Genomic DNA, 17592 nt, shown 5'->3' with positions numbered 1-17592 from the left:
GGGTGTCTGAGTTTAAGTATTTAGGTATGTGGTTTGATGAGAGGCTTTCGTGGAAGAGACATGTTAAGCATATTGAAATTAAGTGAAGGAAGGTGCTGATCCTCATGAGGGAAGTGGCAGGATATGATTGGGGGTCAGATAGACAATGTACAGTGCCTTGCGAAAGTATTCGGCCCCCTTGAACTTTGCGACCTTTTGCCACATTTCAGGCTTCAAACATAAAGATATAAAACTGTATTTTTTTGTGAAGAATCAACAACAAGTGGGACACAATCATGAAGTGGAACGACATTTATTGGATATTTCAAACTTTTTTAACAAATCAAAAACTGAAAAATTGGGCGTGCAAAATTATTCAGCCCCCTTAAGTTAATACTTTGTAGCGCCACCTTTTGCTGCGATTACAACTGTAAGTCGCTTGGGGTATGTCTCTATCAGTTTTGCACATCGAGAGACTGAAATGTTTTCCCATTCCTCCTTGCAAAACAGCTCGAGCTCAGTGAGGTTGGATGGAGAGCATTTGTGAACAGCAGTTTTCAGTTCTTTCCACAGATTCTCGATTGGATTCAGGTCTGGACTTTGACTTGGCCATTCTAACACCTGGATATGTTTATTTTTGAACCATTCCATTGTAGATTTTGCTTTATGTTTTGGATCATTGTCTTGTTGTAAGACAAATCTCCGTCCCAGTCTCAGGTCTTTTGCAGACTCCATCAGGTTCTTCCAGAATGGTCCTGTATTTGGCTCCATCCATCTTCCCATCAATTTTAACCTGCTGAAGAAAAGCAGGCCCAAACCATGATGCTGCCACCACCATGTTTGACAGTGTTCAGGGTGATGAGCTGTGTTGCTTTTACGCCAAACATAACGTTTTGCATTGTTGCCAAAAAAGTTCAATTTTGGTTTCATCTGACCAGAGCACCTTCTTCCACATGTTTGGTGTGTCTCCCAGGTGGCTTGTGGCAAACTTTAAACAACACTTTTTATGGATATCTTTAAGAAATGGCTTTCTTCTTGCCACTCTTCCATAAAGGCCAGATTTGTGCAATATACGACTGATTGTTGTCCTATGGACAGAGTCTCCCACCTCAGCTGTAGATCTCTGCAGTTCATCCAGAGTGATCATGGGCCTCTTGGCTGCATCTCTGATCAGTCTTCTCCTTGTATGAGCTGACAGTTTAGAGGGACGGCCAGGTCTTGGTAGATTTGCAGTGGTCTGATACTCCTTCCATTTCAATATTATCGCTTGCACAGTGCTCCTTGGGATGTTTAAAGCTTGGGAAATCTTTTTGTATCCAAATCCGGCTTTAAACTTCTTCACAACAGTATCTCGGACCTGCCTGGTGTGTTCCTTGTTCTTCATGATGCTCTCTGCGCTTTTAACGGACCTCTGAGACTATCACAGTGCAGGTGCATTTATACGGAGACTTGATTACACACAGGTGGATTGTATTTATCATCATTAGTCATTTAGGTCAACATTGGATCATTCAGAGATCCTCACTGAACTTCTGGAGAGAGTTTGCTGCACTGAAAGTAAAGGGGCTGAATAATTTTGCACGCCCAATTTTTCAGTTTTTGATTTGTTAAAAAAGTTTGAAATATCCAATAAATGTCGTTCCACTTCATGATTGTGTCCCACTTGTTGATTCTTCACAAAAAAATACAGTTTTATATCTTTATGTTTGAAGCCTGAAATGTGGCAAAAGGTCGCAAAGTTCAAGGGGGCCGAATACTTTCGCAATGCACTGTATATAGATAATCGGTTTTATTTGTTTTTAAGGATATCTACAGATGGTTAAAATGATCCAGTCAGTGGTAGGGTGGGGGCAGTGGTGTATATCCCAGATTTCAATGTTAGAGTATGTTAGCGGTTAACTGATTATGTGTCAGTGTATGCGGCCGAGTTGATGGCCATGATTATAGGTTTAAGATCGGTGGAGGAGGTGAAACCACTCCGTGGTGATCTGCTCTGACTTGCCTGCAGTTTGAGTAGTGTGAAGATGGGCAGGTCGGATAGGGGAGGCTTGTTTGTGGCGATGATGGTGCTGTTATTGAATTGGAGAGGATGGGAATGGTGGTAAGCTTTTGCTGGGTTCCTACCCATGTGGGTGTGGAGGGGTAATGAGAAGGCAGATGTGGTGGCTAATAGTGCTGTGATGAGAAAGGGGGTAGATATTCAGGTCCCGCTGGGCTGCAGGGAAGTCAAGTCCTTGATCTGGGCAAAATGGCTTGATCTTTGGCAAAGGGAGTGTGATGCTAGTAGTAAGGGGAGGCAATTACAGCATGCACCAGTCAGGAAAGGAAGATGTGGGGAGTATGGGATGTAGGACAGAGGAAGTTGTGTGGAGTAGACTACAGTTGGAGTTTTAATGCCACGTTGTGGATGATAGAGAGACAAGAAACAGGTATGTGTGATGAGTGTTTAGTGGAGGAAACGGTGGTGCAGGTGTTGATATTTTGTGGACTGTATGACGTAGATAGGGAGAGATTGTGTAAAAGGGTTACAGGCTGGCTGGGTTGCTGTAGTGGACGGAGGAAAGTGGTGTCTAGGGCTCTATTTCACTTTCTTAGAGGAACATGAATAATGAATATAATTTAATATAATATAGGTAGGCCGTGACTGGCCTCACACTCCAGTAATGTAGGTGGCAGTGTATGCTCCTTAAAAGGATGCGATCCGATCCGCCAACCCAATCCCAACGAAGAAGAATGATTTCCGGTAATGTTAGAGTATTTCCTGTGGTGGTCGAGAAAATAAACGACGGGTTTGTTTTGCTACCTAGAAGTCGATTTAATTTTTGTTAATATATTGATATTGTTGATCGGGCAATCATGTCTGGACGGGACGCCCTCAACATGAAGCAACCGCCGATCCAGTCCACGGCTGGTGCTGTGCCGATTCGAAATGAGAAAGGTGAGTTTCCCTGTAGCTAACGTTAGCTAAGGCAAGATATCCTGGACTAGGTGGTAGCCGATGTCATGGTAGCAATAGATAGCTATCTAGCCATCCAAGTACACAACTTTGTATAACTTTGCTAGTTAATATCACGATATAATTGCATGCTGCATTTTCTTAATTGTACGGACAAACTTTTTGTCTGCGTCTACAGTAGATATAAAAATCACAATTCATGCCCTTACTCATGTTTCAATCCATCACAAAACCAAAACGACAGTATATACAACTTAACCTCACTAAATGTAACAGAGTAAGTAGAGCCATCTATGATAATGGACCGTTCATGTTAACCAAGTGTGCTCGCCTACTTTCGTCCCCAGGTGAGATTTCGATGGAGAAGGTGAAGGTGAAGCGCTATGTGTCGGGTAAACGTCCCGACTATGCTCCCATGGACTCCTCTGACGAGGAGGAGGAGGACTTCCAGTTTATAAAAAAGGCTAAGGATGCCGAGCCTGAGATGGAAATGGAGGAAGAGGTGGTGTCTGACCCCCGTCTCAAGCGTCTGCTAAACCGCGTCTCTGAGGATGCGGAGGAGAGGTGAAGATAATTCTCATTGATCCATCTTGTAAAACCAGTGGGATCCTGTGTTGGTTGTGATAGCTCCCAGTCCCATCTTCATTGAGCTGAACTGTATTTGTCAGTAGACACCCATAGTTGGGTGAGGGGTTGTTAAAACCTTTCTGCACATATTGTGGGTTATCAGGAATTTGAATACTATGAATGACTGACTGATTTTTATTGGGCTTTGATCTCTAAACCATTTAGGCCTAACTATTAGCCCTATTGGATGTTGAGTGCTGTGATGATTGTAAATGTTTCTTTCTCTCTCTCTCAGGTTGGCAAGACACAGACAGATCGCAGAGCCGGAGGTGGTTGAAGAGAGCAGTGAAGACTCCGACGAGGGAACCTGGCACCCAGAGAGAGCACCTGAAGAGAGCAGTGATGAAGAGGAGGAGGAAGAGGAAGAAGTGGACGATGAGGTGAGTGGCACAAGGATCTTCTTGGAAAGCTGGATCAGGCACCCCTTTTATTCATTAAGATTTTAAAGACAAAACTGATCTTAGAACAGCACTCCTACTCTGAGATGCTTTGTGAATACGGTCCCAGGTGTGTATTATGGAATGGTATACAAGATACCCTTTACGTAACACGTTGACTTTGTTTTGTGTGTAGGAAATCGAGAGGCGGCGAGCGATGATGCGCCAGCGAGCGCAGGAGCGGAAGAACGAGGACATGCCGGAGATCATGGAGGTGGAGGAAGAAGGGAATTCAGGCGCGGAGAAGGAGGAGTCGGAGTCAGAGTACGAGGAGTACACGGACAGTGAAGATGAGGCCGAGCCGCGGCTAAAACCAGTCTTCATCCGCAAGTAAGGAGTCCTGCCATCCAAGATCACTCCTGAACCATTATCATGGCTTAATATAATTTATTTCATAGAATGTAATATCTTTATTTTTCTAAGGGAAACTTTGATCGTGGGCTTGGGATTAGACAATTCAAAATGGCCAAATTGACTGATGAAAATACATAAGGCTTATACGAGAAACAATTTTAATTTAAAAGCCAGTACAAAACTGTTACCAGCTGTGCTGTTTTCTACTGCATGCATCAGTTTGTGTATACCTGCTGTCCTGTTAGTGAGAAAATTAGATTTTGATGTGTATCTCCTCAGGAAGGACCGAGTAACAGTGGCGGAGCGCGAGGCGGACGAGCTCAAACAGCGGGAGCTGGAGGCGGAGGCCAAGAAGCAGGTGGAGGAGCGGCGGCGCTACACCCTGAAGATCGTGGAGGAGGAGGCCAAGAAGGAGTTTGAGGAAAACCGCCGCACTCTGGCTGCTCTCGACTCCCTGGACACGGACGGGGAGAATGAGGAGGAGGAGTACGAGGCGTGGAAGGTCCGGGAGCTCAAGCGCATCAAGAGGGACCGGGAGGCCCGTGAAGCGTGAGTACAGTCAGACTTAAACATGAACCATGGTGTTCACTAGGCACAAAATGAATATAGATCTGAAACGGTCAAGTACTATCTTGAAACACTCGTTTTCATCTTTGAAACATTTTGCTACAGTGTGCCCTAAAGTGCTCCACGGTGGTACATTTAATTGTGCAGCACTTTAAACCATTCAAAACAATTTACAGGCAAATGCATAAGAGCGGAACATATTAAGACAGTCTTGAATGACAATGGAAGTAGACATCAGAAATACTTCACATAGGGCGTTGATTCACTTAACCATTGAAAGCTGGTGTTGTTCCCTCTCAAAGTAAAAAAGGCTAACGTCTTTGTTTTTATATTATTTGATTATCTGTATGATTATCTGTATGATTATCTGTATGAATGATCTGTACACTTGAAGTGTTTATACCCATGTTAATAATTACTGGTCCAGAGTTAATTATGTTGACACAGGTCTTTGCTGTCCATGTAACCCACTTGCCTTGTCGGATTTTCCAGAATGGAGAAAGAGAAGTCTGAGATTGAGAGGTTCCACAGCCTCACCGAGGAGGAGCGCAGGGCCGAGCTGCGGAATAATGGCAAACAGATCACAAACAAGGCCTCTAAGGGCAAATATAAGTTCCTCCAGAAGTACTACCACAGAGGAGCCTTCTTCATGGTGAGTTGTAGACACGGGGGTTCAGAGAACTCCGTACAGTGCATTCTTATAAGAAACACACCACCAGATGTTGCTGATGATTGATTGTTAGAATTGTAGGAGAAAGTGTAAGTATAGGAGTGAACTATCCCATGTTTGTTAGCCACTACATGTGTTAGATTGTTGTATGAGTGATTCTTAAAAGCAGTGTGTGCACTGTTGTAGAATATTCAGAGATGTGATTCAGGTATATAAAATATGTATGATCCTTCATTCATATAATTGAAACTTGGTAAACGTATTTTGTCCGACTAGCTCGTCTTGTCTTTGATGTTGGCTGAATGTGATCTGTTTCCAGGACGAAGAGGAGAATGTGTTCAAGAGAGACTTCAGTGCCCCCACTCTGGAGGACCACTTCAACAAAACCATCCTCCCCAAAGTCATGCAGGTCAGCTGGACTTCTTTCAAACATCATACTTTTGTAGCACATGTATTCCCCCTATGTTTATTTATTATAAATGTACACTATCGATGTAAACAGAAAATTCATACTGTTTTTGAACCCAGTGTATTGGCAACCCCTGTGTAAATTAATGTCTTTCATTTATAGTGGCTATACAGAATGTTTTGTTCTGGAGCTGCTCTTGAGACAATGTTCTCCTAAATGGACAGATATTATCCAGACATTACCTCAAAATAAGGATGTGTGTGGTTTCATAACAAATTATACAATTATATGAGCCATACAGCCAACAATCAATCCAAAATGTGATGTCAACAATTGGCAAATAAACGTCCACAGATAGTTCATCTTTAACAACCCCCTCATTTAATTCCAGGTCAAGAACTTTGGTCGCTCCGGACGCACTAAGTACACCCACCTGGTGGATCAGGACACCACATCGTTTGACTCAGCCTGGGCTCAGGAGAGCGCTCAGAACAGCAAGTTCTTTAAGCAGAAGGCTGCAGGAGTGAGAGATGTGTTTGACCGACCAACAGTGCAAAAGAGGAAGACCTGAATCTAAGTTGAGGGGGAAGAGAGACACACTTGGGGTGTGTTCATTGGGATGAAATGTTGCAGATGGAAATGAACTACACTTCACTGAAGTATATTCTATGGCCATACATTTACCTGCAATATCTTGAATGCACCAACCCTTTGAGCAAGGCCCTGGGTTTAGGGCTATGCCCTGATAATGTGTGGATGCTTCATGGAGGCATATTGATGTAATTTTGTACATTTTCAAAGTTGTGTAGCTATTTTGTTTTATCGCCATTGATCTGACATCTGTTAATTTCTTCTAACTTGGATATAAAGTGTACGTGATTAAAACATAACATTTTCATCCATTGGTTTTATTTCATTCCACATTTATTATAAATCAAAAACAGGTGCTTGCAAAAGTAATCAATTTTGAAGTATTGTTGAATATACATAGAGAAATGCAATGTTTTATTTCAGTTGACAAAATATCTGATTTGAGCTATGGAATGGAGTCAATGAATACGGTCAGGCTAGGAAGCAGTCCAGTGTCCAATGCTGCTGCATAAAGCTGCTCTAGGGTCAGTTTCTCCTGGTCAGTTTGACAGGTCAATCAGAGCCTCTACCACATTTCCCATGTGTTCTCTCAGACTGCGCTCTGCCACTCCCCGGGAGATCTCCATCTCACCCATCTGTGGAAAGACAGTTGAGGCAGGACATTAGAATAATCAGAATGGGTAGTTGTATTGATAGAACACTTCAGACGGTCCCGGTCTATGAATGTATCTCTGAAGCATAGTTTCTAATAACACCGCCTAGTAGAATATGGATGACTAGAGTTCCAGAGGACTAATTTGATTTAATGCTTTTGTGATGCAAAAGACTAACTTTAGATGAGAGTTGTGACACTTAAACAAGAAACATGTCTGGGGGGATACTTACAATGAGTTCTACATCCTCTTTCTTGATAGTGACTTTAGCCAGTTCCTTTTCCCTGAAATCATAACCCCATTCAAGTCATTAGTGTACTCATTCATTTCCAGATCAATGATTGTTGAATGAAAATCTGACAGTGACTCACCTATCTTGTTTAGCTTTCTGTTCTCTTGATCTCCTGTCTCCAATCACTGACATAGCCTGAAACAGGACATGCAGACATCAAATAGTCAAAGGGATCATATTGGTATGACAGCACTGACGAGTCAGTAACTAGAACTCCCAAAACAGGTTGGAAGAGTAAATTACGCAAGGCAGAAAAACATACAAGCAGCCATAGGCTAACGCTTGCTGAATAGACAGAAGCTCTACCCTGTCCTGTTCTGTTCAGGGCTGACTTGGTTAAACAGCACGTGCCAAAGTGAAATGACGCGTTTGTATGTTGATTACGGTAACATTTTCACAACACATGGTTTGTGCAAATATGTTTTCATTCTTCACTGTACGCCGGTTAGGCCCGTTGTTAGCATACGCTAGCTAGCCTTCATGCTAACGTGGGCACCCATCGTCACCCCGCGTGCTTGGCCCAGCCTCACCGTTTCAAGATCGGAGCTCGATATTTCCTTCTCCTCGGCATAATCGGTGACTCTCTCCAAATCGGCAGCCCCACTATCATGTTTCCGAGGCTTTTCTGCTGGTTTTCCAGTGCAGTTCTCCTCAGCTTCCAGGTCCAAATCCACATCTCCCTCTGCCGCCATGTTTGCTCCTGTAGAGCCGGAACGAAAAGAGAGTGGGTATCCGTTTACAAAACTATCGGAAAGCAAATTAAGAAGCACCGATGTCACATGGTTTCCAGTGTGAGTGCTAACCGAGTCCTTCGGACGTTCATACCCTCATTGCAGGTTACAAAAAGGTTAAGGTTATGTAAGAGTTGGGGTTATAGGGTAGGGTCGTCCCAAGGATCCCAGATAGCGAATATAGAAAAAAACGCAATCCATTATCAGCAATTTTTAAGCAAAAATTTAAATATTTTACATTGATATTCAGTTTTAATTTGTATTTTGTTAACTTCATATACAATTACATTAACTAAATCTTCATCCTAAATTATGTTATAGTAGTTATGCTCATATTACTACAAATTATGCATATTCTAGCATGCCAGGCAAATATTTAATTTACCATGCAAGATACATTTCTTGATATCCTTAAAGTGATACAGCCAGCAGTTTTGAAAGTAGCGCTCATCACCAGCCAAAACTGGTCTCTGAAAAGTGTGCAAGGTGATATGTTACATCCTGGAAAAGAAGAAATGTCATGCAATTACGGATTTGTAAGTGCTTAAAGTAACTGTCCAGTGTTTCCAGATTTCTATGATATATGACATATAATTAATTACAATACGAAGGAAATAGTTTTCCTGCTCAAAAATTGTAATTAAGTATGTTAAAAATCAGCTTTTCTGTGTTGGAATGGTGTGGGCGTACCACAACAAGGTAATGGAATGGGTGTATACCGGTCATTATAGATATTCATGAGCGTAGACCACTGATTGGCCAGCTGGATGACATTATAGTCTTTATTTTACTAGGCAAGTCTGTTAAGAACAAATTCTTATTTTCAATGACAGCCTAGGAACAGTGGGATTAACTGCCTTGTTCAGGGGCAGAACAACAGATATTTTTACCCTGTCAGCTCAGGCATTCAATCTTGCAACCTTTCGGTTACTAGTCCAACACTCTAACCACTAGGCTGGCTACCTGCTGCCCCACTCTATGAGGAAATAGCAAGCATTTTTTAATTGGTCTGTTTGAGATACAAGTTTGAGATTGGATTTTGTAAAGTGTTTTTTTTTTCTCCAATTTATGCTTTGGCCACAAATACAAGTATAAGATGAGTCAAAACATTATTTGGGTATGAGTTAACAGAGCATTAACTTTCAAAAGTCAGATTTTCTCAGGACAGTTACTTTAAGATCCAGTTCAATCTCTTTAAAAAAATGTGATATCCAACTTCCAAGTGTCACTTGGCCAGATGGGCCAAATGCCAAATTATATTCTGACTGGATAGGTTGATGTATAGACTGCATGAGGTTGGATTAAAGGGTACTCCGCACACCTAGGCCTATTTCTGTCTTGCATAAGAGGTTTACAGTACTTTAATACTCGGAGTCCCAACAACCTGGCCAACCTCCTACGTTTCTCTCTTGATCCCCCCACAATAGTTTTCCCGCCTCATGTACACTACACTACACTTACCAATCAATCCAATTTATTTTAATCGGCTTAATCCTAAAAAGTAGAGAAACCTTCCTTGATCACATCTGAAGCCAGAATCTCTTTGACTGGCTCTCCCTCTCAGGGTGTTTGCCTTGTACATCATCCATGCCTGTCTGTTGGGGGAGATGTGTGGGATGATCGATGGGGCCCAGAGAAATGGTGGTGCTGGGGCTTATTAATGAAAAACAGGAGGGTGATATGCATATACTAAACTTGAGTGTTTCCGGGCTTGTTAACTCTGTACTGCTGTCCCAGTACCCCTTTCATCCTGATTTATGATTGACCGTTGAGAGCCAGTGGACCTGGAGCTTCGTCGCCCCCCTCAGTGCCTGCTGCACCAGTCTGGGAAGTAATGTTGTGTCGCTGTCTCTGTACTCAGGTGAGAAACTGATGAACTCAGAACGAAACATTCAGGGAGTGAGCTTGGGCTTTTGCAAGTGGTGGTACTGGTGTTGGGGTCAATTCCATTTCAATTCAGTCAATGTAGTTTAAGTTTATTTCCTGAATTTATTTCATTTAAATGGAATTGAATCTAACTGGTGGGACTGCCTTCAAAATGGATGAGATTAGACTATCTACCTTTAATTCAATAACAAATAATACTTTATGAATTCTATCAAATTCTATAGTTTTTATGGATCGCATTCCCAGCCTGAGAAACAGTGAATGGTGTTTCAGACATTACTATCCTGGTAAACACAATGGAATGAATAGAATGTCTTATTGTGTCATGCCCCCCCCCCTCCCTTCCCCTGCCTGGTGGAATTTGTCCCACTGACTGCCTTCCTTCTCACCCAATTCAGCTCCTGGCCATGTTCAGTAGTTCATCAACACCACACAATGATCCACTTCTTGATCTGTAATAGTTACTGTTGACCTAGACATATACAGTTACAGTATACTATAGGCAGGCAGGCAGGCCACTGTGATCATATTGTTATGAATCTTTAGAGTGAAATGGCCCATTTTACTGTTATACAATTCATGTCACATAGGCCTATACTGTATATTATTTTTGATAGAAAGTCTCATTGAATTCATTAAGATATTAGTTTGAACTTTGCACTCATGGGTTGCTGAGCCACATAGAAAAGGCAGTCAAATACTGTTTATAATCTCCTAACCTGCAAAGCAGAAATATTATGTTTCATCCTTTCAAAAATGTTTGGGATTGTGGTGTAGATTATGTGTAGGAAGTTTGCCGTAATCTGCAGTTTCTGTGTAATCCAGAAAGCGTAAACTGGAAAATGGACTGTTATGTACACTCAATCAGTTATGTCACTGTTGATGAATGGATAAATTGTGTTGGCATGGGAATCCTCTGACTGACATGTGAGGCTTGCCTCTCTCTGGGTCATCGTCTTAGTTCTGTGTCTCTTCACTCTCAATGAACAGTAAGACTACAATGTTTATACATTCTTACACTTCAAACATATCTCTAAATAACTGGGCTCTAAAGAATCATAAGATTTTACATTTTTTACACACAAAAAAAACTACAGTCAACTGTGTTTTTTGGAAAACATGTGTTTGGACTCGATCCAACCGTTCTTCCAAAAGACCTATTGAAACCATAGATCGAATGCTTCCACTCAAGCGTCGTTTGGCTCCTTTAATTTGCTTTTGTCTGCTCGCTTTGGCAGTGTCTCCTCTCCCACGAGGCAAAAGCAATTATCTGTCAGTGAAAGGGCCCCCAGGAATGCTGTGTAGTACCGAGGGCGACGGTGGTGGGCCGCCCTGACCGACTCTCGAGAGTAAAACCCGGGTCTTATTCACCCTCTTATGCACCAAACGGAAAAAAACGAATTGAAACAGGGAGCGACAACTGTTTTTTCCGTTGTATATTTTTTGAAAATGTTTTGCTACAGCGTGCGCTAATGAATACAAGCCTGTTTATCTGAAGGGACTAATTGGTTCATGGAAGTTCACGGTGGAGTAATTTAGCCAACAGCAGATTAAAGATCTTCAAACCAGATTAAAGTTCTTAGTGATTCTACTCTGCTGCGATTACATCAGTTAATGTTAATTCTTGGAGAATAGTATTTGTTCATTGTCACTGTAAGGAATTAATTGGTAGTCACTATTGTGTTTTTTAGGGAATTGATTGTGAGTGTTGATGGTTTTGTGATCTCAGACAGGAGCTATGATTGCGTGACAACCAGCTGGGATGAAGGAAAACAAATAGTACCACTGTCACATTTGAAGAAGAAAAACAGTCCTCACCGTGTCACATGTAGCATATTGATCAACATATTTCCATTTGTAGCTTACAACAGATAGTAAATATTGACACAATGTGAACTTTCCACTTTGTCTGAAAAGAGTTTTGTCATTGATCATCAACAAAGCTTTACAGTGCATGCAGGGAGAATCAGTGTATCAGAGAGTGTGCAGTTAGATAACATAGGCCATTCTTAAATCAATCCCTAGACCCTAGACTAGGGTTGCAAAATTCCATTAACTTCTGGTTGGAAGATTCCACATATAAGTGTATATACCCCATCAAAGTATTCAGACCCCTTGACATATTCTATATTTTGTTACGTTATATCCTTATTCTAAAATTAATTTAATTTTTTTTATAAGAAATCTATACACAATACCCCATAATGACAAAGTGAAAACAGGTTTTTTGGAAATGTTTGCAAAATTGTATATATATAAAAACCTGAAATACCTTATTTACATAAGTATTCAGACCCTTTGCCATGAGACTCGAAATTGAGCTCAGGTGCATCCTGTTTCCACTGATCATCCTTGAGATGTTTCTACAACTTGATTGGAGTCTTCCCGTGGTAAATCCAATTGATTGGACTTGATTTGGAAAGGCATACACCTGTCTATATAAAGAGAACCAAGCCATGAGGTCAAAGGAATTGTCTGTAGCGCTCCGAGACAGGATGGTGTCGAGGCACAGATCTGGGGAAGGGTACCAAAAAAATTCTGCAGCACTAAAGGTTCCCAAGGACACAGTGGCCTCCATCATTCGTAAATGGTGGAAGTTTGGAACCACCAAGACTCTTCTTAGTGCTGGCCACCCATCCAAACTGAGCAATCGGGGTGGAAGGCCTTGGTCAGTGAGGTGACCAAGAACCCGATGGTCACTCTGACAAAGCTCTAGAGTTCCTCTGTGGAGATGGGAGAACCTTCCAGAAGGACAACCATCTCTGCAGCACTCCACCAATCAGGCCTTCATGGTAGAGTGGCCAGACGGAAGCCACTCCTCAGTAAAAGGCACATGACAGCCCGCTTGGAGTTTGCCAAAAGGCACCTAAAGACTCCCAGACCACGAGAAACAAGATTCTCTGGTCTGAAGAACCCAAGATCGAACTCTTTGGCCTGAATGCCAAGCGTCACGTCTGGAGGAAACCTGGCACCATCCCTAAGGTGAAGCATGGTCAAATCAAATCAAAGTTTATTTGTCACGTGTGCCGAATACAACAGGTGTAGACCTTACAGTAAATTGCTTACTTACAGTCTCTAACCAACAGTGCCAACAAGGTATTAGGGGAACAATAGGTATGTAAAGAAATAAAAACAACAGTAAAAAAGACAGTGAAAAATAACAGTAGCGAGGCTATATATATACCGGCACCGGTTAGTCGGGCTGATTGAGGTAGTATGTCCATGTAGATATGGTTAAAGTGACTATGCATATATGATAAACAGAGAGTAGCAGTAGCATAAAAGAGGGGTTGGCGGGTGGTGGGTGGCGGGACACAATGCAGATAGCCCGATTAGCTAATGTGCGGGAGCACTGGTTGGACGGGCCAATTGAGGTAGTATGTACATGAATGTATAGTTAAAGTGACTATGCATATATGATAAACAGAGAGTAGCATTAGCATAAAATAGGGGTTGGGGGGAGGCACACAATGCAAATAGTCCGGGTTGCCATTTGATTACCTGTTCAGGAGTCTTATGGCTTGGGGGTAAAAACTGTTGAGAAGCCTTATGATCCTAGACTTGGCACTCCGGTAACGCTTGCCATGCAGTAGTAGAGAGAACAGTCTATGACTGGGGTGGCTGTGGTCTTTGACCATTTTTAGGGCCTTCCTCTGACGCTGTCTGGTGTAGAGGTCCTGGATGGCAGGCAGCTTAGTTCCAGCGATGTACTGGGCCGTGCGCACTACCCTCTGTAGTGCCTTGCGGACGGAGGCCGAGCAATTGCCGTACCAGGCAGTGATGCAACCAGTCATGCTCTCGATGTTGCAGCTGTAGAAGCTTTTGAGGATCTGAGGACCCATGCCAAATCTTTTTAGTTTCCTGAGAGGGAATAGGCTTTGTCGTGCCCTCTTCATGCCTGTCTTGGTGTGTTTGGACCATTCTAGTTTGTTGGTGATGTGAACACCAAGGAACTTGAAGCTCTCAATCTGCTCCACTACAGCCGCATCGATGAGAATGGGGGCGTGCTCAGTCCTCCTTTTCCTGTAGTCCACAATCATATCCTTAGTCCTGGTTACGTTGAAGGATAGGTTGTTATTCTGGCACCACCCAGCCAGGTCTCTGACCTCCTCCCTATAGGCTGTCTCATCATTGTCATTGATCAGGCCTACCACTGTTGTGTTGTCTGCAAACTTAATGATGGTGTTGGAGTTGTGCCTGGCCATGTAGTCGTGGGTGAACAGGTAGTACAGGAGGGGACTGAGCACGCACCCCTGAGGGGCTCCAGTGTTGAGGATAAGCGTGGCAGATGTGTTGCTACCTACCCTCACCACCTGGGGGCGGCCCGTCAAGAAGTCCAGGATTCAGTTGCAGAGGGAGGTGTTTAGTCCTAGGATCCTTAGCTTAGTGATGAGCTTTGAGGGCACTACGGTGTTGAACGCTGAGCTGTAGTCAATGAATAGCATTCTCACATAGGTGTTCCTTTTATCCTGGTGGGAAAGGGCAGTGTGGAGTGCAATAGAGATTGCATCATCTGTGGATCTGTTTGGGCGGTATGCAAATTGGAGTGGGTCTAGGGTTTCTGGGATAATGGTGTTGATGTGCACATCAACAACAGTCACCCACGAAGCATCGTTACCCATCGCTCCACAAAAGCCGCGGCCCTTGCAGAGCAAGGGGAACTACTACTTCAAGGTCTCAGAGCAAGTGATGTCACCGATTGAAACGCTATTTAGCGCAAACACCGCTAACTAGCTAGCCATTTCACATCCGTTACACCTACGTGCTTTTGGGCACAGGGACTAATGGTGGTCTGCTTGAAACATGTTGGTAATAGAGATTCAATCAGAGACATGTTGAAAATGTTAGTTAAGACACCTCCTAATCTGTCAGGCCCAGCGGCCTAGTGAATGTTGACCTGTTTAAAGGTCTTACTCACGTCGGCTACGGAGAGCGAGATCAAACAGTCGTCCGGAACAGCTGATGCTCTCATGCATGCCTCAGTGTTGCTTGCCTCGAAGCAAGCATAGAAGTAATTTAGCTCGTCTGGTAGGCTCGTGTCTGCTGGTGGTGGCAGCATCTCATGCTGTGGGGATGTTTTTCAGTGGCAGGGACTGGGAGACTAGTCAGGTTTGAGGGAACGATGAACGGAGCAAAATACAGAGAGAGACCTTTGATGAAAACCTGCTTAAGAGCGCTCAGGACTTCAGCCTGGGGCGAAGCTTCACCTTCCAACAGGACAACGACCCTAAGCACACAGCCAACAGAATGCAGGAGTGGCTTTGTGACAAGTCTCTGAATGTCTTTGAGTGGCCCAGCCAGAGCCCAGATTTGAACCCAATCAAACATCTCTGGAGAGACCTGAAAATACCTATGCAGCGACACTCCCCATCCAACCTGACAGGGCTTGAGAGGATCTGCAGAGAAAAATGGGAGAAAATCCCCAAGTACAGGTCTGTCAAGCTTGTAGCGTCATTCCCAAGAAGACTCAAGGCTGTAATCACTGTCAAATGTGCCTCAACAATGTACTTAGTAAAGGGTCTGAATACTTATGTAAATGTTACAATTCACTATTTCTTAAATATTTTTGGCTAAAATGTCTAAAAAAAAACTGTTTTTGCTTTATCATTATTGGGTATTGTGTGTAGATTGATGAGGGGGGGAATTTTAGAACAAGTCTGTAATGTAACAAAATGCGGAAAAAGTCAAGGAGTCTGAAAACTTTCTGAATGTTTTGAGTTGCTGACAGTTCTTTATAGGCTACAGGTGGCAAAAACTGTGTTCTGGTAGAATTTGTTATGTTTACTTGGTCTGTAACAAGAACATTTGACAGGCCCTAGTTGGGTCACACAACCCCAAAAGGTTTGGGAACCACTGATGAGTTAGGCCTATGCTGTCGTAGAGTAGTAGCCCCAGTAAGAACTGTTCTGCAGCCGAACGATGATAACCCAGTCTGGGTTATGGAGTTAGTCTACGGCAGGGTTGGGGAGAGCGAGAGGGACTGATGAAGGTCACGCTAACTGAGACTGAGGGGACTGTACAACTTCCCTGGATTATCCTGGCACAGTGCCCTGCACACTGACCCAAATCTATTCTGACTCACTCTCTCTGTGTACTCCCTCCCTGTGTAAACAACCCGTGTGGGCTACTGCACTTCAGATAAGATTGTGGGCGCAGTCCTTCTCTTGTCTTGATAAAGGCCACAAGCCATCGATCAAGTCCACCTTTGTAAACATGGATTACAAACATACAGATCACCAGCATTTTTTATAGTCTACTGTACTCTTCTGCCATGGTAGGGCCCACGCCCTGCCACTCAGCCCCAGTCAAAGCCAGTTTAAAACAGAACTGAGGAGATTAAGTGAGAGTCTGTCTTGTGGAGAAGGGTTGAACAGAGATTACTGTATATCAATGGATAACATAGAGATAGATAGAGATCTTGACTTTGTATCTGTGCCAATATGGTGTCTATGACAGAATCTCTATTTCAAAGTAGTCAATTTACTTATTTTGTGTTTGGAAATAAAACAACTTTTAACTAGAAAATGACTTCTTCAAGATTTCACGTTATATATTTTGCCCGCTGGATTGACTAGAGGCCTACATCCTCTTTCTCCTGACTCAGACACAACCCTACATGTGTCCTCTTTCTCCTGACTCAGACACAACCCTACATGTGTCCTCTTTCTCCTGACTCAGACACAACCCTACATGTGTCCTCTTTTACCTGACTCAGACACAACCCTACATGTGTCCTCTTTCACCTGACTCAGACACAACCCTACATGTGTCCTCTTTCACCTGACTCAGACACAACCCTACATGTGTCCTCTTTCACCTGACTCAGACAACCCTACATGTGTCCTCTTTCTCCTGACTCAGACACAACCCTACATGTGTCCTCTTTCTCTTGACTCAGACACAACCCTACATGTGTCCTCTTTCTCCTGACTCAGACACAACCCTACATGTGTCCTCTTTCTCCTGACTCAGACACAACCCTACATGTGTCTTCTTTCTCTTGACTCAGACACAACCCTACATGTGTCCTCTTTCTCTTGACTCAGACACAACCCTACATGTCTTCTTTCACCTGACTCAGACACAACCCTACATGTGTCCTCTTTCTCCTGACTCAGACACAACCCTACATGTGTCCTCTTTCACCTGACTCAGACACAACCCACCGGGAAAACGTCAACAGTATATCAATGTAATCTGTCAACATACTGACCTTGAACATCAATAGAATTTTGTGTTAAAAAGTTGTCAAAGTACACTACTTTTAACCAGAATTCAACAACAAATCAACAACAGGATTTCAAAGATTGGTTAATTTCAACTACAATAGAATTCACGTTTGTTGAGAACTCAACTAAAAATCAACCAAATATGGACATATGGATTTTGCGTTCCGTCAGGTTTTTGCCTGGAGAGAGACCTAGCCTGTGCCCACTCCT

The 17592-nt window shown here is 43.0% G+C and overlaps 2 protein-coding genes across 2 annotated transcripts; one reads left to right on the top strand and one right to left on the bottom strand.

The window, feature by feature from the left end:
• The first annotated feature begins 2715 nt into the window (after positions 1-2715).
• Positions 2716-6901, top strand: LOC139398488 (microfibrillar-associated protein 1-like). The gene is made up of 8 exons (XM_071144436.1): positions 2716-2917; positions 3283-3499; positions 3798-3942; positions 4136-4329; positions 4633-4902; positions 5413-5572; positions 5910-5999; positions 6391-6901. Exons 1-8 carry the CDS (start codon positions 2836-2838, stop codon positions 6568-6570), a joined length of 1338 nt encoding a protein of 445 aa, XP_071000537.1. The 5' UTR covers positions 2716-2835; the 3' UTR covers positions 6571-6901.
• On the bottom strand, positions 6889-8249 carry LOC139398489 (huntingtin-interacting protein K-like). Its single transcript, XM_071144437.1, has 4 exons — positions 8066-8249; positions 7615-7670; positions 7476-7527; positions 6889-7225 (listed from the first exon to the last, which is right to left on the bottom strand). Exons 1-4 carry the CDS (start codon positions 8225-8227, stop codon positions 7130-7132), a joined length of 366 nt encoding a protein of 121 aa, XP_071000538.1. The 5' UTR covers positions 8228-8249; the 3' UTR covers positions 6889-7129.
• Positions 8250-17592: the final 9343 nt, after the last annotated feature.

The sequence above is a fragment of the Oncorhynchus clarkii genome, unplaced genomic scaffold (genome assembly GCF_045791955.1).
Source record: "Oncorhynchus clarkii lewisi isolate Uvic-CL-2024 unplaced genomic scaffold, UVic_Ocla_1.0 unplaced_contig_3748_pilon_pilon, whole genome shotgun sequence".
Classification (NCBI taxonomy): domain Eukaryota; kingdom Metazoa; phylum Chordata; class Actinopteri; order Salmoniformes; family Salmonidae; genus Oncorhynchus; species Oncorhynchus clarkii.
The sequence above is the reverse complement of the archived record's forward strand: the minus strand, read 5'-3'. Positions and strand labels throughout refer to the sequence as shown.

Coding starts and splice junctions, on each gene's coding strand:
- LOC139398488 (XM_071144436.1), top strand. CDS start 2,836: ATGTCTGGACGGGACGCCCTCAACATGAAGCAACCGCCGATCCAGTCC. Junction 2,918..3,282: donor GCCGATTCGAAATGAGAAAG/GTGAGTTTCCCT, acceptor TTTCGTCCCCAG/GTGAGATTTCGATGGAGAAG. Junction 3,943..4,135: donor AGGAAGAAGTGGACGATGAG/GTGAGTGGCACA, acceptor TTTTGTGTGTAG/GAAATCGAGAGGCGGCGAGC.
- LOC139398489 (XM_071144437.1), bottom strand. CDS start 8,227: ATGGCGGCAGAGGGAGATGTGGATTTGGACCTGGAAGCTGAGGAGAAC. Junction 7,671..8,065: donor CGAGCTCCGATCTTGAAACG/GTGAGGCTGGGC, acceptor GTCCTGTTTCAG/GCTATGTCAGTGATTGGAGA. Junction 7,226..7,475: donor AAGAGGATGTAGAACTCATT/GTAAGTATCCCC, acceptor GTCTTTCCACAG/ATGGGTGAGATGGAGATCTC.